A 22,419-nucleotide genomic window follows, 5' to 3' on the forward strand; every position below is an offset into this window, starting at 1 on the left:
GTGCCAGGCTGCGGAAGGGATTCCGATCCATTATGGTAATATAATGTTGTGGATGTAAAATTGTTTTGCAAAAATATAATTGCTAAAATATTGATTAGTATAGATTTACTATTCTTAACACCACATCTGTGTATCTTGATGATATATATGTCTCTATTGTCAAAGTGTGCCTTGACAATACATATTAGTATATAGAAGGGGAAGCATATGTGGACTTTAAAACAGTAAATCTATGCCTACATTTATATACTTACCATGAATATATTGTGTGAGTTGATACTGTGGCTACAGTACCTCTTTTACTATTCAGATCTCCCAAACAAGCCTTTCTAAAAACCCTTCCCTCTGACTCTACCCCGCCACCTTCCCTTTACTCATTCTAAACCCTCTCCTACTGCCATGAACTCCAAAAAACAACCACACAAATAACCCTTATTGACGCTTCCCTCTTCTATCCCTCCACTATTCCTTTTCAATCCAAATAACAGACTAACATGTCCACCACTTAAATTAAATACATATTTCCCTATACTACTTCCCCGCTAATTCTGTTTGGGTTCCAGACTAGTGTGCTACTCGCAAAAAATCGCTTCAGCCCTTAATTAGGGGTAGCAAGCGCTATATAAATGCAAAGTCTTCACTCTTCTATCCCTCTACTATCCTTTTTCAATACAAATAACAAATTCACATGTCCATTGATCAAATTAGTTTAATATTTCCCTATACTAATTCACCACTAATACTTTTTGGGTTCCGGAGTAGCGGGCTACTTGCCGAAAAGCACTTTAACACCTCATCAGGGGTAGCAAGCACTATATAAAGGCAAACCCTACCCTCTTCTATCCCTCCTCTATCCTTTTCCATGCAAAAAATAGATTAACATGCCCACCGCACAAATTGATTTAAAATTTCTCTATACTAATTCCCCACTAATCCTGTTTGGGTTCCGGACGAGCGTGCTAACCACCGCAAAACGCTTCAAAACTTAATTAGAGGTAGCAGTTGCTATATAAATGCAAACCCTTCACTCTTCTATCCCTCCACTATCCTTTTTCAATACAAATAGCAAACTCACATGTCCACCGTTTAAATTAATTTCATATTACCCTATACTAACTCACCACTAATCCTTTTTGGATTCCGGTGTAGCATGCTACTTGCTGAAAAGAGCTTCAACACCTCATCAGGGGCAGCAATAACTATATAAATACAAACCCTTCCCTCTTCTATCCCTCCACTATAAACCAAATAACAGACTCACATTTCCACCACTCAAATTAATTTCATATTTCACTATACTAATTCACCACAAATCCTTTTAAGGTTCCGGAGTAGGGTGCTACTCGCAGAAAAAGCACTTTGATGCCTCGTTAGTGGTAGTAAGGCCTATATAAATGCAATTACAATACAATACAATATTCCCATAGGGTGATATTAACGTCCATGATTTCCTGGCGCATAACCCCCTGATCTAAGTCAGAGTTCCTAATGCCACCTCAGTGCTGTTTTTAGGCACCAAGGGGTGTACCTGTCAGAATCAATACTAGAAAAGAAAGAGAACCACTGAGTTGCAAGGTATTGTTACTGTCATCTGTCTTCAGGAGAGAATATGAACCCTCAAGAGAGTGTGCATTGTTTTAAAAACACAGTCCTGGTGGGAAACCCAGTGCAGCAATTTTGCATGCATAACTGAAGTAAATAGAAATCCAGTACTGGTGTAGCGCACGAATCACCCCAAAGGGGTATCTCGGCACTGTGGGCCGTTGTAAAGATTAAACGGGCTATTGGCCAGAGTCGCTTGGTGCTGGGCAATACCTCCGGAGCCGGGGATTGAACCGTGATCGCCAGCGTCAGTCGCCCTGGCGCCACACCTCTAGAAGTCAGGGCAGTCCTGCAGAGAAGTGCACACCATAATGAAATGCCTCCTCGGACTCCGTCGCTTCGCCCCAATGCTAATATTTGAGAGAACTTAAGAGCTAAGTCAGTATCCCAACCAATAATTGAACTCCAATAAACAAGACAACAGATCCCAATGGAGAAACATTCATTGAGCAGAGAGTAAAGTTTAAAGGCAGCGCCAAGCAGAGTGAAGAAGAACCCGTAAGAGATGGCCAGCCTCAAGACATAACCAACCCTCAAGACAGAGGCTAAGGCAGCAAGATGGCAGCTTATCAGCTGTAATCAAATAGAGACAACAATCTAAAAAATAATGCAAGCCTGAAAGGATGCTTCAAGCCACTAGTAAGCAACCAATGTTAAGAGAAATCGAATCTCAAGGTTTACTAGCTACTCAAAAAATCACAAATCTAAGAAAGACTCTAATCTGCAAAACTAACATCATCATGTGAGTGTGGCTCATCATAAGATTGCCAACTTTAAAAGAAGTGAACACGACCTTTATGAGATGGATGATCTCAAGATGAAATTAAAGTTTAAGAAAACATGGCAACTCTGTAGATCAGCAAACACTAGTGGTCAGTCATCATCTCAGTGACATGGATCATTTAGACATCATATAACTACATCGCGGACAACAACCGAGCAAGAGTTGGCCTACCTCAAAGATTCATCAAAATATTTGAGAAAAAAATTAAACGGCCTTAGTAAGACACAGCTCTGAATTGTTCAATAATCTGCAAGAGAGAAGTTACTGATCACCTATATGAAACATACTTTAAAGGCTATACAAAACCATAAGTCTGCAGCACTTTCCAGGAGATGACCAACCTGAAATTGAAACTGATGTTTAATATCAAGGTTCTGAACAGCATCCCTTCCTACCAGAAAAAAGTCAGGATGAATCATTATACGTTCTTCATTTTTCAATAGATTACAAACTTTAAAGTAGCTCAGCAAGCTACAAATGAGTTGCATCATTAAATAGATGCCGATCAACGAGAGACAATAAACCATAAATGTGTACAAATCCACGAATGACCAAGAACTTCTAAAACATGGCAAACCTCAAAGTTAATCTGATGCTCCATTAAACATGCACACTGAGTAGGACATCAGCATACCATCAATATAACTTTGATTTGATTTTGATATTTATATAGCGCAGCAGTCACCCGAGGGCATCAAGGCGCTAGAGAGAGACTGCAAATAGCACACATCCAGATGTGGAATGGAGGAGCTACAGCTCACCGTTTCCCAGCGAAAAGCCAGGTCTTAATGGCTTTTCTAAACGGGAGCAGAAGAGGAATAGATCTAAGTGCCAAAGGTAGAGAATTCCAGAGCTTACACAATGCCACTGAAAAAGCCCTTTCCCCCCACTTCTTCTACTTGGTCCTAGGTACCAGAAGTTGCATATGATGCGAGGAGCGAAGTAGTCGGCCTGGGGAATACCATTTAAACATGGTCTTCAGTCGTGGATGATAGGAGGCATACAGTAATTTATGGACCATACACAATGCTTTAAAACTAATACGTTGTTCAATGGGGAGCCAATGTAGGAATTCCAGTCCCTTTTTAACTGATTGTCTTTTGGGGATATCCAGAATGAGTCTTGCCGATGCATTCTGTAGCACCTGAAGTTTATGTTGTAAGCCCTTACTAGCGGCCAGATACAGGGCATTGCAGTTATCTAATCTGGTCATTACAAGAGCCAGAGCTACCTGGATCCTAGCTGAATGCTGAATGAAAGGGAAGATTTTTTAAGCATCCTTATAAGCCAGGAGCATGTGGAAATGGTACGGTTCGCTTGAGCCTTAAAGCTAAGTTCTGTATCCATCAGGACTCCCAGATTCTTGGCCTTTTCACTAGGGACGGGACAGCATCCTAAAGATTGAGGCCAACAGTTACTGTTCCATTTAACTGTCCCTGCTCCGAATATCATCACCTCCGTTTTCCCCCATTAAACGTAAGGAAATTAGCCACAATCCAGTTTGCTACTCCAGACATACAGCTTCAGACATTCTCTGACCATGAGTCACACCCCTTAGGGACGGTAACCATAATTTGTGTGTCATCTGCATATGACACCACCTCTAATCCAAAAGAGTGGATTACTGTAGCGAGGGGTGCCACATACAGATTAAAAAGGGTGGGACTCAAGGAAGACCCCTGCGGGACTCCACAAGGTAGTGAGTAGGAGTCAGAGTGAAAAGATTTTAAATTCACCCTTTGGGATCTCCCTGTCAGGAACGAGGACAAAAGGGCAAGAACTTTATGGGATATACCAAGACTCCGGAGTCTGTCCAGCAGCAACATAGGAGAGATGGTGTAAAATGCTGCTGTCAGGTCCAAGAGAATTAGCAAAACTCCCTGCCCTTCATCCACCGTGAGCCGGATGCAATCCGAGGCTGAAACCAGGGCCGTTTCTGTGCCATGATGCCTTCTGAATCCAAACTGTGATTCATTGAGCCAAGATTGCCGATCTGCAGTATCCATAAGCTGCTTATTGAGATGTGCCTCCAAGATTTTTGCTGGGACAGGAAGCAAAGAGATGGGGCGGTAATTCTTACAATCTCTATCTTCTTGACTGAACACCAACCTTAGCCAAAGTGCCTGAACATGACAAAAACGTAACCTAATTCAGTCATCCTCAGGATAAAGCCACTGACCAAGTAATCAGCAATCCTACAGACAACACAAAACCATATGTGAACAAGCCAAGAAAAGATGGAGAGACTGAGATGAAATTGACTTTGAAATAACAGCATGTCTCTCACAACCCCAGTTATCATGAGAACACACATCAGAATACCTGCAGCCCTACATGGGCCACTGTTTTTTTCTAGAAAATGCACTTTTTATATATGTTTTGCACAGCTGCAACGTTCTTCTTTAGAACGGCACTTTATTATTCTTCTTAGTGCTGTGTGGTGAATGGTACCAGAATATTGTAACCAAAATATTGTCTGATAGAAATATATGCTAACACCATTCTGGCATGCAACCGTATCTGAAAAGAACAAAGCGTAACGCCAACACTCAGCCTCAGCATTAAGGGTGTCAGCATGGCGTCCAGTATAGAGCCTGAATCACAATGTACACAGATGGCAGTGTACCTTCCAACTTTGCCTGGACTGTTCACCCAAATAGCAACAATCATACGTTTTTTAAATCTTGATTCTTCGATGCTGTCCACCCTTAACTGCTCTGTATTCCCTCACTAGGCATTACAACACATTACCTTTTTTCTTCCTCTCGCTGCCATTGGGAGAACAGTTTTCAGCATGAAAAGGGACCCTTCCGGATCCTCACATCTCCGGAACACTCTCAAAGTGGTTCAGCCATACATTGTACACTGTCTAAAATGGTATTGGCTATCAGTAAAATGCCTGTCCTAGAAAGGAAGCCACCTGTAATTAAAATAACAGTCACACTCACCCCCATCAAAGTTAGAACTGGTGTTTAGGAAAATGTATTTTATAGAAAGTTCATCATCCACAAAGGAAAAAGAAAGTAATGTCAAAGTACCCTGTTTCCCAGATAAGAAAATGTCAACATTAGAACAACAAGTAATAATCCTTCAGAGAACAAGCCTGCCAAATAACCCACATCCAATATGGGAGTTGCATTGAAATAATACCCATATTGAGAAGCAAGGACACTCTAAGGACAATTAACCAGACACAGTAGCTCCTTCCAATATGGATTGGTCGTTTCCTTAATATTAATCCTAGAAAGATCCATCATTTTAGAAATCCCAAAATACCAGCCCAGCATTTGAGGGAACAATGATACTTAACAAAATATCAGCCCTGGACGCCCTGCCAAGCATAAGAAGAATTAACCTATCTAAGTATCCTTATCTAAGATGCAAGTGATAGTAAAGAAAATGTAAACCCAGAGAGAAGAAAGCCTACTATAATAAGAAACAGCATAGCCAAATATCTTTATCCAAGATGGGATTGACACTTAATAAGATATGAAAGAAAGCACCCAGATCATAAGAGAACTAACCTGCCTCCGAAGCACTGTCCAAGTTGGTACTGATCTTTTTAAAAATACCAATCCAAGGCAGATCGCAAACCTTAAAGAGAACCAGTCTTCATATTCAAGATGTGACTGGCAAAAAAGTGTTCATCTCTGGAAACTCTGCAGCTCTAGGGCGAATCAACACCAATTCTAAATATTATTGCTCTCATAAATGTGAGCAAAGAACACACAACAATCATAAGAAAACCAATATACTAAAGAACTTCTATCCAAGTTGATGTTTCCCATTAACATAAAATCAAGCATGGAACACATGGTCAGCCCTTGGACACCCAAACCTGCCAAAGAATGCATCATCAAGAGGTAATTCTTAAGAAAAGGGTTTCAGGCTGGACGTGGCCATGGAGAAGAAGGGATATGGACAACAGGCTCCAGGCTGTAGTTGGTCTTTAAACACAATCTCAGAAAATGTTGATTCTGATCTCAGTCCTTAGTGGGAGAATTTGTCCTCTGATGGCCAAGACAGGCTTCAGGTAGAGTCTGGTCTGAGGGGGCTGTGGCCAAGCATCTGGACAGGTCTGGATACAAATGTGGAAGACCCTAAGTGAACAGGTTTCCAGGCTTAGCTTGTTCCTTAGAAAAAAAGGTCTGTGAGCAGGGATGCACTCAGTTCCAAATAGAGATCCTACTTGGAAATGATTGTATTTCGGCTCCAGACTGGACGTGGTCTTTGAGAGATAGGATCTGAGAAGGACACGTTGCTCAGGGCTCCAGGCTGGGCTTGATGAGGTAGCCATTGAAGGTGATGTACGTGTCCACATCATCGCTGTAGATGGCATTCTCCCTCTCCTGCTTAAAGAGTCGTACCCAGACCTCATCATTCTCCTTGAGGTCCAGCATCAGGCTCTGGCTCTGCATGATGCTGCGGTCGCTGGGCTGGGCATAGAGAATCACCATGCCCTCCTCGTTCCTCATGATGTGCATGTACGTTTCCTTGAAGTTCCAGGTATGGATTGTAAGGGTGAAGAAGTAGATGCCAGGCACGAAGCAGTAGAACTTGCCCTTGAACATGTTGAAGTGCTCATAGAGGTTGACAAAGACGGTATCGAAGACCAATGTCTGGTAGTACTCGCTGCTGTGAAGAGCCTTCTTACGACCCACTGAAAAGGCAGCATACTGATGCTTGCAGTGATCCCCAGGGTCTCCCCTCTGTCCTTTGCTGCCACTCTCTCCTGGGGATCCCTGTGGACCAGCTGGACCTTCTTTGCCGGATTTGCCAGGTGGCCCTCGGTCTCCGATGTCTCCCCTGTCTCCTGGAAGAAAGAGAGTAGCATTGTAACACTGAACAGATAACGGGAAGACAGAACAAATGTGTGATGGGCTGCATCATAGGTTCTCAAAGGTTGGCCGGTGCTCAAGCATGCCCGTTTGTGCCACTCAATGGCTAGGGCTTTGGATGGGGGAAGACGTCACAGGTAGAGGGAACAGCAAGCACATGTGTTCCCTCCGTTTCTCATTATGGTTACGTTTGCTCTGCCACATATTTTGCTCATCAAGATACAAATTCCCCAAAGTAGCAAAAAAAACAATAGATTTATTTATGAACCACCACTTGCAATGTTTATGCACAGTAACAGTTCAAATAGGTAACGGATTTAAGTTTTTTGACTACACAGAATATTAAATTAGACCCCACATATGTATTGCTACAAAACACATTTTTTTCACATTTCAATAAAAAGTATACACCATCTGTACTTTTGATAAGGATATTTTCAGGTCGATGTAGTGGAAATTCAGGGGCCTATTCACAAACAACATTTTGTAGTTTGTTTTTACAGTGGTACTACTAACATACTACAAAATACTGTTAACATACCTAAGTGTGAAGGTCTCCTCCTATGCCACTCCTTTCTGCCCTGATTGCAGAGATGCCCAAACACATAGGCATACCTTTTAGTAGTAAACGTGGTAGAGATAGATGGAGTGGCTGGAAAATTGGGCATACTTCCAGCTAAAGAGAAGGGGTATTGAGTAAGGAGAGGTTAGGGGTTGGCTAGGGAGGAATTTAGGGCAGGACATTTACCCTTCCACAAAAGAGCAAGACCATTGCTATTAAAAAACAGCATTTCAATAGCTATTACAGCCTTAAAGGACCTGAAACAGTCATTAGAATACTCCAGCACAGAGCTGGACTATACCTGGAGCTCATAAGTGGAGGGAGGGGCTACGATTGCTACCTTTTCTAAGATATAACTACAGATCATTTGTTCCTGCGTTAAGAATCTGCTAAGGCCCACCACTAAGTGCTGCCCTTCTGTCACTTTTCACTTTTTCACTTCACACTCTCCTCAATCTCTCCTTCATTTTCCTTCGCATGTCCACCCTCCTGGACGACACAACAACCCTCATGGAGCACCTCCACTTCCAGATCCAGACCAACCCCAAAACGACTCTCCGCGGAACCCTCATCTACAGGCCGCCCGGCCCCGTGCTCCCTTTACCTTTACCATCACTTACCTCCTCGCATCCCAAGCCCTCGTATCCACTGACTACATCCTACTCAGAGACCTAAACTTCCACCTTAATAACCATGATGACTCAAACACTGCCTCCTTACTAGAGAACCTCACCAACGTGGGACTGAAACAACTCGTCACCACCCCCAAGCACACAGCGGGACACACACCTGACCCCTGTCTTCACCAGAGGAAACAGAGTCTCCTACAGTCACACCACAGAACTCCTGTTGACAGATCACTGCATCCACTTCTCCTTTAAAAAACCCTCCATACGCAAGCATGCCCACCGCCACCCCCGCAGAAGCTGGAACAAAGTAATCGAAGACCAGTTCACCTCCGCTCTCATCAGCACCCCACCACCGACTACGTCAGACGCAAACACCGCATCACGCAACCTCCGCTGCTGGATCACAAACTGCGACGACACACTCGCCTCCCTTAAGAAAGCCATCAAGAAAGCAAGCTGGTTCACCCCTGCAATCCACGAATCCAGACGCTCCTGCAGACAACTTGAAAAGACATGGAGGAACAACGAAATCCCGGAAACACGAGCCGCCTACAAAGCAGCCACCACGGCACATCACCAACTCATCAAATCCACAAGGAAGAAATCCCTCCAAGACAGAATCCTCACCAACGCGCACAACACCAAATAACTCTTTTCATCATCAAAGAATTTGCAAAATCCTACAATGAAACAACAGGCGTCCCACCCTCCTAAGACCTCTGCAACAGACTCAGCACCTTCTTCCACCAAAAGATCAAGATGATCTAGGACAACGCTGACAACCAGATAACCTCACTGCTCCAGCTCCCCCTCATGTGACACCACCAATAGACCCTGCTCATATGGATCCTTCTCATGACAGAAAACACCGTTAAGACCATTAAAAGCATCTACTCTGGAGCACCCTCAGACCCCTACCCACACCACATCTTTCTGTCATCGCACCCGAACTACATCGGACAATAGACTGCCCCTTCGAGACCGCCACCTTCCCCGACGACTGGAAACACGCCAAAGTCAACCCCCTTCTGAAGAAACCCTCCGTGGACCCGATGGACCTTAATAACTCTGGCCCACCTCCCTGCTTCCCGTTGAAGCCAAGATCATCAAAAAAGGGGTCAACACCCAGCTAGCAATCTTAATAGAAGCTAACAACGTCCTGGACTTTTCCCCAATCCAGATTCTGACACACCATTGAGCCCACCCTACTCACCGCCATCGATTAAATCCACTCCCTTCTCAACCAGGGTGAACAGCCAGCCCTCATCTTCCTGGACCTCTCTGAAGCATTCAACACCATCTCCCACCGCACCCTAGCCACCAGACTCCATGACCCCAGCATCCGCAGCAAGGCCCTCACCTGTATCCGCTCCTTCCTCACCGGCAGAATTCAGCAGATCAGACTCCCTCCCCACCTCTCGGAACCAACAGAGACCAACTGTGGAGTGCCTCAGGGCTCCTTCCTCAGCCCCACCCTCTTCAACGTTTACATGGCTCCCCTCGCAACCATCGTCAGAAACCACTGGCTCAATATTGTCTCATACACTGACGACACCCAGCTGATCCTCTCCCTCACCAACAAACCTAACATCACCAGACACAACTTACTAGAGGGGATGAAAGCTGTTGCAACCTGGATGAAGAACAGCTACCTGAAACTCAACTCAGAAAAGACAGAAGTCCTCATCCTTGGCTCCACCACCTCTGCATAGAACGTCTCCTGTTGGCTCGCCGCCCGCAGAAATCCCTCACCAGACAGACCACACACAAAACCTCAGCATCAGACTAGACTCATCGCTCAGAATGAACCGCCACAACAATGCTGTCTCCTCGACCTGCTTCAACACCCTCTGCAGGGAGAGGTGTGGCTCCGCGGCCAGGGTGACTGACGTTGGTGTCTGGGGATCACGGTTCGATCCCCGGTGCCGGCGGCAGATTAGCCCAGCACCATGTGACTCTGGGCAATAGCTTGCTTAATCTTACCGACGGCCACCATCGCCTAGAGACCCTTACGGGTGATGGTTCGTGCTTTACAAATGTGGATGTGAATGTGGTTTGAAAGACCTTCAGATGGATCCCAACCGAATCCAGAAAAACTGCCACACACACACACTTATCAGCAGCAGCCTGGACTACGGCACCACTCTCTACGCCGAATCAATAAGACACTCCTTCACAAACTCCAGGCTGTCCAGAAAACTGCAGCCAGACTTATCCTCGACATCCCCCGTCGAAGTCACATCACCCAACACCTCCACGATTTCCACTGTCTTCCATTCGAAAAAAAAATAACATTCAAACTCCTCACCCGCACATACAAGGCCCTTCCCAACACCAGACCTGCATATGTGAATAGCCACCTCTTCTTCCAACCACCCAAAAGACGCCTTTGATCAGCCCAGATCTCACTGGACACCGCCCCACGTATCAGCAAGATTACAACAGGAGGAAAGTCCTTCTCCTACCTCGCTGACAAAGCCTGGAACACCCTCCCCCTGCACCACCGGCAATCTCCCACATTGCCTCATTTCAGGAAGGACCTCAAGAACTGGCTTTTCAGGTGACGCCAGCACTCAACAGAGCCACCCCCCCCCAACCTCCAGCGCCTTGAGACCCTCACGGGTGAGTAGTTGCGCTTTACCAACCCTGATTGATTGATAGCACCACCCATTGTCACTCAAAGGTCCTAGAACGTGCTCCCATAGAAAATAACGGCGGCAGGGATTTAAAATAAAACTTCACAGGAAATGATGTTAAAATCAATGAATGTGTACAAACTTTAAAACATATATATATATATATATATATATATATATATATATATATATATATGTTTCAGCAAGAGCGCAAGCGCTTTGATGAGGGCTCACCACAGCGGCCCGAGCCTCCGGCCTCTGTGTGGCACCCAATGCAGAGCCTCGATTCCCTCCTAAGTAGAGAAGATAAGTCCGACGCGTTTCGGGGCCTGAACACGCCCCTTAATCATGGACTGATGAAAGAAAATGCCAAGTTCACCTTACAATGTTCAAACACATATTTATTTGATCATGGGCGTCGTCCGCCCTAAGTGGGAGGAGTTAGCAGCGCCAGGACTTCTGGGATTTGTAGTCCTGTAAGGTGAGTAATGCGTTATGCCCTTAAGTAGGTTTGGCATTCCTTCGTGTTTAGCTGTCCTTTGAAACCTTGAGTAGGTGGCGAAGGAAATTTCCAGCTCTGCTATCAATTCAGGGGTCGTTGTGCTGACAGGCGACTGTCGTTTCCTCGCCTCAGCCTCCAGTGGCAGAGAACCCTTGATCCGCCCTCGGAGTGGAGCTCCTCATCCCGCCATGGCGGGCCGTTAGTAAATGTTTCAGCAAGAGCGCAAGCGCTTTGATGAGGGCTCACCACAGCGGCCCGAGCTTCCGGCCTCTGTGTGGCACCCAATGCAGAGCCTCGATTCCCTCCTAAGTAGAGAAGATAAGTCCGACGCGTTTCGGGGCCTGAACACGCCCCTTAATCATGGACTGATGAAAGAAAATGCCAAGTTCACCTTACAATGTTCAAACACATATTTATTTGATCATGGGCGTCGTCCGCCCTAAGTGGGAGGAGTTAGCAGCGCCAGGACTTCTGGGATTTGTAGTCCTGTAAGGTGAGTAATGCGTTATGCCCTTAAGTAGGTTTGGCATTCCTTCGTGTTTAGCTGTCCTTTGAAACCTTGAGTAGGTGGCGAAGGAAATTTCCAGCTCTGCTATCAATTCAGGGGTCGTTGTGCTGACAGGCGACTGTCGTTTCCTCGCCTCAGCCTCCAGTGGCAGAGAACCCTTGATCCGCCCTAGGAGTGGAGCTCCTCATCCCGGCCATGGCGGGCCGTTAGTAAATGTTTCAGCAAGAGCGCAAGCGCTTTGATGAGGGCTCACCACAGCGGCCCGAGCCTCCGGCCCCTGTGTGGCACCCAATGCAGAGCCTCGATTCCCTCCTAAGTAGAGAAGATAAGTCCGACGCGTTTCGGGGCCTGAACACGCCCCTTAATCATGGACTGATGAAAGAAAATGCCAAGTTCACCTTACAATGTTCAAACACATATTTATTTGATCATGGGCGTCGTCCGCCCTAAGTGGGAGGAGTTAGCAGCGCCAGGACTTCTGGGATTTGTAGTCCTGTAAGGTGAGTAATGCGTTATGCCCTTAAGTAGGTTTGGCATTCCTTCGTGTTTAGCTGTCCTTTGAAACCGTGAGTAGGTGGCGAAGGAAATTTCCAGCTCTGCTATCAATTCAGGGGTCGTTGTGCTGACAGGCGACTGTCGTTTCCTCGCCTCAGCCTCCAGTGGCAGAGAACCCTTGATCCGCCCTCGGAGTGGAGCTCCTCATCCCGGCCATGGCGGGCCGTTAGTAAATGTTTCAGCAAGAGCGCAAGCGCTTTGATGAGGGCTCACCACAGCGGCCCGAGCCTCCGGCCTCTGTGTGGCACCCAATGCAGAGCCTCGATTCCCTCCTAAGTAGAGAAGATAAGTCCGACGCGTTTCGGGGCCTGAACACGCCCCTTAATCATGGACTGATGAAAGAAAATGCCAAGTTCACCTTACAATGTTCAAACACATATTTATTTGATCATGGGCGTCGTCCGCCCTAAGTGGGAGGAGTTAGCAGCGCCAGGACTTCTGGGATTTGTAGTCCTGTAAGGTGAGTAATGCGTTATGCCCTTAAGTAGGTTTGGCATTCCTTCGTGTTTAGCTGTCCTTTGAAACCTTGAGTAGGTGGCGAAGGAAATTTCCAGCTCTGCTATCAATTCAGGGGTCGTTGTGCTGACAGGCGACTGTCGTTTCCTCGCCTCAGCCTCCAGTGGCAGAGAACCCTTGATCCGCCCTCGGAGTGGAGCTCCTCATCCCGGCCATGGCGGGCCGTTAGTAAATGTTTCAGCAAGAGCGCAAGCGCTTTAATGAGGGCTCACCACAGCGGCCCGAGCCTCCGGCCTCTGTGTGGCACCCAATGCAGAGCCTCGATTCCCTCCTAAGTAGAGAAGATAAGTCCGACGCGTTTCGGGGCCTGAACACGCCCCTTAATCATGGACTGATGAAAGAAAATGCCAAGTTCACCTTACAATGTTCAAACACATATTTATTTGATCATGGGCGTCGTCCGCCCTAAGTGGGAGGAGTTAGCAGCGCCAGGACTTCTGGGATTTGTAGTCCTGTAAGGTGAGTAATGCGTTATGCCCTTAAGTAGGTTTGGCATTCCTTCGTGTTTAGCTGTCCTTTGAAACCTTGAGTAGGTGGCGAAGGAAATTTCCAGCTCTGCTATCAATTCAGGGGTCGTTGTGCTGACAGGCGACTGTCGTTTCCTCGCCTCAGCCTCCAGTGGCAGAGAACCCTTGATCCGCCCTCGGAGTGGAGCTCCTCATCCCGGCCATGGCGGGCCGTTAGTAAATGTTTCAGCAAGGGAGGGGCCACAGCACTGAGACTGCCCTCATTAAGTCCACGGAAGAAATTAGGGAGGTGATGGATATGGGCGGACGGGCGGTCTTGGTGCTTCTCGATCTGTCCGCGGCCTTCGATACGGTCCACCATAGCATCTTGGTGGACCGCCTTGAAGGCTGCGGAGTGCGGGGAGTTGCGCTGAGCTTGCTGAAGTCTTTCCTCTCGGATAGGGTTCAGGTGGTGGCCCTGGGAGATTTTGAATCCACTCCTTTCACACTCCCAGGAGGGGTTCCCCAGGGCTCCTCCCTGAGCCCTACCCTCTTTAATATTTACATCTCCTCCCTCGCCCCGGTGATTCGGTCATTTGGCTTTGAACTTACATCTTATGCAGATGATACACAAATTGTGGTATCTCTGCTCCCGGGTCGAGAGGAGGGAATAGCAGCAAGATTTCAGGACTGCATGACCGCAGTAAGCTCATGGATGGCCAGGAATTGCCTTAAATTGAACTCTTCGAAGACGGAGGTTCTTCTCTTTGGCAATGAGACCAACTTATGGACCCCCAACTGGTGGCCTCAAGAAATGGGAGATCTTCCCATACCTGCCACGACAGTAAAAAATCTAGGGATACTCATTGACAAACAACTTACTTTTAAGGCACAAGTCAATGCCCTCTCCTCCTCAGTCCACTGGATAATAAAAACAATAAGGAAAATTCTCCCCTTTCTCTCCATTAGCAGTAGGAAAACTGTCGTGACAGCATTAGTGCTGTCACGCCTCGACTACTGCAACAGTCTGTATTTACAAGCACAGCAAGGGATCCTGAATAAGCTACAGACGCTGCAAAATGCTGCTGTTCGCTTAATCACGGGTCTACCCAAGTTTGCCTCCGTTTCCGGGGAACTGAGGAAATTGCACTGGCTCCCAGTACGGAAACGTATGATGTTCAAAGCGTTGTGCATAGTGTTCAAGGCAGTGAATGGACTAGGTCCATCTTTCCTTCAACAACACTTCCAGCTGTACAAGCCAGGCCGACATTTAAGATCATCTAACAAATGGCTTGTCAAGACTGATCGCATTAGGAAAGTTCGATGGGGAGGCCGCAGTTTTATCTCCGGAGCAGCTGATATCTGGAATAAGATGCCCCTCCCCCTAAAACAAAGCACTGACCTAATGATATTTAGGAAGAACACTAAAACATGGCTTTTCAATCTATAGGGACTAACATCGCATGGAGAAAGCACATCATTTCAGCGCCAGGACACCTGCCCGGTAACAGTGCGCTCAATAAATGGTAAAAATAAATAAAATAAATAAATAAATAAACACATATTTATTTGATCATGGGCGTCGTCCGCCCTAAGTGGGAGGAGTTAGCAGCGCCAGGACTTCTGGGATTTGTAGTCCTGTAAGGTGAGTAATGCGTTATGCCCTTAAGTAGGTTTGGCATTCCTTCGTGTTTAGCTGTCCTTTGAAACCTTGAGTAGGTGGCGAAGGAAATTTCCAGTTCTGCTATCAATTCAGGGGTCGTTGTGCTGACAGGCGACTGTCGTTTCCTCGCCTCAGCCTCCAGTGGCAGAGAACCCTTGATCCGCCCTCGGAGTGGAGCTCCTCATCCCGGCCATGGCGGGCCGTTAGTAAATGTTTCAGCAAGAGCGCAAGCGCTTTGATGAGGGCTCACCACAGCGGCCCGAGCCTCCGGCCTCTGTGTGGCACCCAATGCAGAGCCTCGATTCCCTCCTAAGTAGAGAAGATAAGTCTGACGCGTTTCGGGGCCTGAACACGCCCCTTAATCATGGACTGATGAAAGAAAATGCCAAGTTCACCTTACAATGTTCAAACACATATTTATTTGATCATGGGCGTCGTCCGCCCTAAGTGGGAGGAGTTAGCAGCGCCAGGACTTCTGGGATTTGTAGTCCTGTAAGGTGAGTAATGCGTTATGCCCTTAAGTAGGTTTGGCATTCCTTCGTGTTTAGCTGTCCTTTGAAACCTTGAGTAGGTGGCGAAGGAAATTTCCAGCTCTGCTATCAATTCAGGGGTCGTTGTGCTGACAGGCGACTGTCGTTTCCTCGCCTCAGCCTCCAGTGGCAGAGAACCCTTGATCCGCCCTCGGAGTGGAGCTCCTCATCCCGGCCATGGCGGGCCGTTAGTAAATGTTTCAGCAAGAGCGCAAGCGCTTTGATGAGGGCTCACCACAGCGGCCCGAGCCTCCGGCCTCTGTGTGGCACCCAATGCAGAGCCTCGATTCCCTCCTAAGTAGAGAAGATAAGTCCGACGCGTTTCGGGGCCTGAACACGCCCCTTAATCATGGACTGATGAAAGAAAATGCCAAGTTCACCTTACAATGTTCAAACACATATTTATTTGATCATGGGCGTCGTCCGCCCTAAGTGGGAGGAGTTAGCAGCGCCAGGACTTCTGGGATTTGTAGTCCTGTAAGGTGAGTAATGCGTTATGCCCTTAAGTAGGTTTGGCATTCCTTCGTGTTTAGCTGTCCTTTGAAACCTTGAGTAGGTGGCGAAGGAAATTTCCAGCTCTGCTATCAATTCAGGGGTCGTTGTGCTGACAGGCGACTGTCGTTTCCTCGCCTCAGCCTCCAGTGGCAGAGAACCCTTGATCCGCCCTCGGAGTGGAGCTCCTCATCCCGGCCATGGCGGGCCGTTAGTAAATGTTTCAGCAAGAGCGCAAGCGCTTTGATGAGGGCTCACCACAGCGGCCCGAGCCTCCGGCCTCTGTGTGGCACCCAATGCAGAGCCTCGATTCCCTCCTAAGTAGAGAAGATAAGTCCGACGCGTTTCGGGGCCTGAACACGCCCCTTAATCATGGACTGATGAAAGAAAATGCCAAGTTCACCTTACAATGTTCAAACACATATTTATTTGATCATGGGCGTCGTCCGCCCTAAGTGGGAGGAGTTAGCAGCGCCAGGACTTCTGGGATTTGTAGTCCTGTAAGGTGAGTAATGCGTTATGCCCTTAAGTAGGTTTGGCATTCCTTCGTGTTTAGCTGTCCTTTGAAACCTTGAGTAGGTGGCGAAGGAAATTTCCAGCTCTGCTATCAATTCAGGGGTCGTTGTGCTGACAGGCGACTGTCGTTTCCTCGCCTCAGCCTCCAGTGGCAGAGAACCCTTGATCCGCCCTCGGAGTGGAGCTCCTCATCCCGGCCATGGCGGGCCGTTAGTAAATGTTTCAGCAAGAGCGCAAGCGCTTTGATGAGGGCTCACCACAGCGGCCCGAGCCTCCGGCCTCTGTGTGGCACCCAATGCAGAGCCTCGATTCCCTCCTAAGTAGAGAAGATAAGTCCGACGCGTTTCGGGGCCTGAACACGCCCCTTAATCATGGACTGATGAAAGAAAATGCCAAGTTCACCTTACAATGTTCAAACACATATTTATTTGATCATGGGCGTCGTCCGCCCTAAGTGGGAGGAGTTAGCAGCGCCAGGACTTCTGGGATTTGTAGTCCTGTAAGGTGAGTAATGCGTTATGCCCTTAAGTAGGTTTGGCATTCCTTCGTGTTTAGCTGTCCTTTGAAACCTTGAGTAGGTGGCGAAGGAAATTTCCAGCTCTGCTATCAATTCAGGGGTCGTTGTGCTGACAGGCGACTGTCGTTTCCTCGCCTCAGCCTCCAGTGGCAGAGAACCCTTGATCCGCCCTCGGAGTGGAGCTCCTCATCCCGGCCATGGCGGGCCGTTAGTAAATGTTTCAGCAAGAGCGCAAGCGCTTTGATGAGGGCTCACCACAGCGGCCCGAGCTGTTATCATCATGGACTGATGAAAGAAAATGCCAAGTTCACCTTACAATGTTCAAGGGGCGTGTTCAGGCCCCGAAACGCGTCGGACTTATCTTCTCTACTTAGGAGGGAATCGAGGCTCTGCATTGGGTGCCACACAGAGGCCGGAGGCTCGGGCCGCTGTGGTGAGCCCTCATCAAAGCGCTTGCGCTCTTGCTGAAACATTTACTAACGGCCCGCCATGGCCGGGATGAGGAGCTCCACTCCGAGGGCGGATCAAGGGTTCTCTGCCACTGGAGGCTGAGGCGAGGAAACGACAGTCGCCTGTCAGCACAACGACCCCTGAATTGATAGCAGAGCTGGAGATTTCCTTTGCCACCTACTCAAGGTTTCAAAGGACAGCTAAACATGAAGGAATGCCAAACCTACTTAAGGGCATAACGCATTACTCACCTTACAGGACTACAAATCCCAGAAGTCCTGGCGCTGCTAACTCCTCCCACTTAGGGCGGACGACGCCCATGATCAAATAAATATGTGTTTGAACATTGTAAGGTGAACTTGGCATTTTCTTTCATCAGTCCATGATTAAGGGGCGTGTTCAGGCCCCGAAACGCGTCGGACTTATCTTCTCTACTTAGGAGGGAATCGAGGCTCTGCATTGGGTGCCACACAGAGGCCGGAGGCTCGGGCCGCTGTGGTGAGCCCTCATCAAAGCGCTTGCGCTCTTGCTGAAACATTTACTAACGGCCCGCCATGGCCGGGATGAGGAGCTCCACTCCGAGGGCGGATCAAGGGTTCTCTGCCACTGGAGGCTGAGGCGAGGAAACGACAGTCGCCTGTCAGCACAACGACCCCTGAATTGATAGCAGAGCTGGAGATTTCCTTCGCCACCTACTCAAGGTTTCAAAGGACAGCTAAACATGAAGGAATGCCAAACCTACTTAAGGGCATAACGCATTACTCACCTTACAGGACTACAAATCCCAGAAGTCCTGGCGCTGCTAACTCCTCCCACTTAGGGCGGACGACGCCCATGATCAAATAAATATGTGTTTGAACATTGTAAGGTGAACTTGGCATTTTCTTTCATCAGTCCATGATTAAGGGGCGTGTTCAGGCCCCGAAACGCGTCGGACTTATCTTCTCTACTTAGGAGGGAATCGAGGCTCTGCATTGGGTGCCACACAGAGGCCGGAGGCTCGGGCCGCTGTGGTGAGCCCTCATCAAAGCGCTTGCGCTCTTGCTGAAACATTTACTAACGGCCCGCCATGGCCGGGATGAGGAGCTCCACTCCGAGGGCGGATCAAGGGTTCTCTGCCACTGGAGGCTGAGGCGAGGAAACGACAGTCGCCTGTCAGCACAACGACCCCTGAATTGATAGCAGAGCTGGAGATTTCCTTCGCCACCTACTCAAGGTTTCAAAGGACAGCTAAACATGAAGGAATGCCAAACCTACTTAAGGGCATAACGCATTACTCACCTTACAGGACTACAAATCCCAGAAGTCCTGGCGCTGCTAACTCCTCCCACTTAGGGCGGACGACGCCCATGATCAAATAAATATGTGTTTGAACATTGTAAGGTGAACTTGGCATTTTCTTTCATCAGTCCATGATTAAGGGGCGTGTTCAGGCCCCGAAACGCGTCGGACTTATCTTCTCTACTTAGGAGGGAATCGAGGCTCTGCATTGGGTGCCACACAGAGGCCGGAGGCTCGGGCCGCTGTGGTGAGCCCTCATCAAAGCGCTTGCGCTCTTGCTGAAACATTTACTAACGGCCCGCCATGGCCGGGCTGAGGAGCTCCACTCCGAGGGCGGATCAAGGGTTCTCTGCCACTGGAGGCTGAGGCGAGGAAACGACAGTCGCCTGTCAGCACAACGACCCCTGAATTGATAGCAGAGCTGGAGATTTCCTTCGCCACCTACTCAAGGTTTCAAAGGACAGCTAAACATGAAGGAATGCCAAACCTACTTAAGGGCATAACGCATTACTCACCTTACAGGACTACAAATCCCAGAAGTCCTGGCGCTGCTAACTCCTCCCACTTAGGGCGGACGACGCCCATGATCAAATAAATATGTGTTTGAACATTGTAAGGTGAACTTGGCATTTTCTTTCATCAGTCCATGATTAAGGGGCGTGTTCAGGCCCCGAAACGCGTCGGACTTATCTTCTCTACTTAGGAGGGAATCGAGGCTCTGCATTGGGTGCCACACTGAGGCCGGAGGCTCGGGCCGCTGTGGTGAGCCCTCATCAAAGCGCTTGCGCTCTTGCTGAAACATTTACTAACGGCCCGCCATGGCCGGGATGAGGAGCTCCACTTCGAGGGCGGATCAAGGGTTCTCTGCCACTGGAGGCTGAGGCGAGGAAACGACAGTCGCCTGTCAGCACAACGACCCCTGAATTGATAGCATAGCTGGAGATTTCCTTCGCCACCTACTCAAGGTTTCAAAGGACAGCTAAACATGAAGGAATGTCAAACCTACTTAAGGGCATAACGCATTACTCACCTTACAAGACTACAAATCCCAGAAGTCCTGGCGCTGCTAACTCCTCCCACTTAGGGCGGACGACGCCCATGATCAAATAAATATGTGTTTGAACATTGTAAGGTGAACTTGGCATTTTCTTTCATCAGTCCATGATTAAGGGGCGTGTTCAGGCCCCGAAACGCGTCGGACTTATCTTCTCTACTTAGGAGGGAATCGAGGCTCTGCATTGGGTGCCACACAGAGGCCGGAGGCTCGGGCCGCTGTGGTGAGCCCTCATCAAAGCGCTTGCGCTCTTGCTGAAACATTTACTAACGGCCCGCCATGGCCGGGATGAGGAGCTCCACTCCGAGGGCGGATCAAGGGTTCTCTGCCACTGGAGGCTGAGGCGAGGAAACGACAGTCGCCTGTCAGCACAACGACCCCTGAATTGATAGCAGAGCTGGAGATTTCCTTCGCCACCTACTCAAGGTTTCAAAGGACAGCTAAACATGAAGGAATGCCAAACCTACTTAAGGGCATAACGCATTACTCACCTTACAGGACTACAAATCCCAGAAGTCCTGGCGCTGCTAACTCCTCCCACTTAGGGCGGACGACGCCCATGATCAAATAAATATGTGTTTGAACATTGTAAGGTGAACTTGGCATTTTCTTTCATCAGTCCATGATTAAGGGGCGTGTTCAGGCCCCGAAACGCGTCGGACTTATCTTCTCTACTTAGGAGGGAATCGAGGCTCTGCATTGGGTGCCACACAGAGGCCGGAGGCTCGGGCCGCTGTGGTGAGCCCTCATCAAAGCGCTTGCGCTCTTGCTGAAACATTTACTAACGGCCTGCCATGGCCGGGATGAGGAGCTCCACTCCGAGGGCGGATCAAGGGTTCTCTGCCACTGGAGGCTGAGGCGAGGAAACAACAGTCGCCTGTCAGCACAACGACCCCTGAATTGATAGCAGAGCTGGAGATTTCCTTCGCCACCTACTCAAGGTTTCAAAGGACAGCTAAACATGAAGGAATGCCAAACCTACTTAAGGGCATAACGCATTACTCACCTTACAGGACTACAAATCCCAGAAGTCCTGGCGCTGCTAACTCCTCCCACTTAGGGCGGACGACGCCCATGATCAAATAAATATGTGTTTGAACATTGTAAGGTGAACTTGGCATTTTCTTTCATCAGTCCATGATTAAGGGGCGTGTTCAGGCCCCGAAACGCGTCGGACTTATCTTCTCTACTTAGGAGGGAATCGAGGCTCTGTATTGGGTGCCACACAGAGGCCGGAGGCTCGGGCCGCTGTGGTGAGCCCTCATCAAAGCGCTTGCGCTCTTGCTGAAACATTTACTAACGGCCCGCCATGGCCGGGATGAGGAGCTCCACTCCGAGGGCGGATCAAGGGTTCTCTGCCACTGGAGGCTGAGGCGAGGAAACGACAGTCGCCTGTCAGCACAACGACCCCTGAATTGATAGCAGAGCTGGAGATTTCCTTCGCCACCTACTCAAGGTTTCAAAGGACAGCTAAACATGAAGGAATGCCAAACCTACTTAAGGGCATAACGCATTACTCACCTTACAGGACTACAAATCCCAGAAGTCCTGGCGCTGCTAACTCCTCCCACTTAGGGCGGACGACGCCCATGATCAAATAAATATGTGTTTGAACATTGTAAGGTGAACTTGGCATTTTCTTTCATCAGTCCATGATTAAGGGGCGTGTTCAGGCCCCGAAACGCGTCGGACTTATCTTCTCTACTTAGGAGGGAATCGAGGCTCTGCATTGGGTGCCACACAGAGGCCGGAGGCTCGGGCCGCTGTGGTGAGCCCTCATCAAAGCGCTTGCGCTCTTGCTGAAACATTTACTAACGGCCCGCCATGGCCGGGATGAGGAGCTCCACTCCGAGGGCGGATCAAGGGTTCTCTGCCACTGGAGGCTGAGGCGAGGAAACAACAGTCGCCTGTCAGCACAACGACCCCTGAATTGATAGCAGAGCTGGAGATTTCCTTCGCCACCTACTCAAGGTTTCAAAGGACAGCTAAACATGAAGGAATGCCAAACCTACTTAAGGGCATAACGCATTACTCACCTTACAGGACTACAAATCCCAGAAGTCCTGGCGCTGCTAACTCCTCCCACTTAGGGCGGACGACGCCCATGATCAAATAAATATGTGTTTGAACATTGTAAGGTGAACTTGGCATTTTCTTTCATCAGTCCATGATTAAGGGGCGTGTTCAGGCCCCGAAACGCGTCGGACTTATCTTCTCTACTTAGGAGGGAATCGAGGCTCTGTATTGGGTGCCACACAGAGGCCGGAGGCTCGGGCCGCTGTGGTGAGCCCTCATCAAAGCGCTTGCGCTCTTGCTGAAACATTTACTAACGGCCCGC

At 48.4% G+C, this 22,419-nt stretch overlaps 1 protein-coding gene across 1 annotated transcript in view; it reads right to left on the reverse strand.

The window, feature by feature from the left end:
* Positions 1 to 6,295: 6,295 nt before the first annotated feature.
* C1QTNF6 (C1q and TNF related 6) overlaps positions 6,296 to 22,419 on the reverse strand; it is a 92,662-nt gene continuing 76,538 nt past the window's right edge. Inside the window, exon 3 of the mRNA XM_078657813.1 lies at positions 6,296 to 7,199. Coding sequence (XP_078513939.1) covers positions 6,649 to 7,199 — 551 coding nt within the window. The 3' untranslated portion in view covers positions 6,296 to 6,648. The remainder of the gene's footprint in view (positions 7,200 to 22,419) is intronic.

This window comes from Lissotriton helveticus, chromosome 1_1 (assembly GCF_964261635.1).
Source record: "Lissotriton helveticus chromosome 1_1, aLisHel1.1, whole genome shotgun sequence".
Taxonomy (NCBI): domain Eukaryota; kingdom Metazoa; phylum Chordata; class Amphibia; order Caudata; family Salamandridae; genus Lissotriton; species Lissotriton helveticus.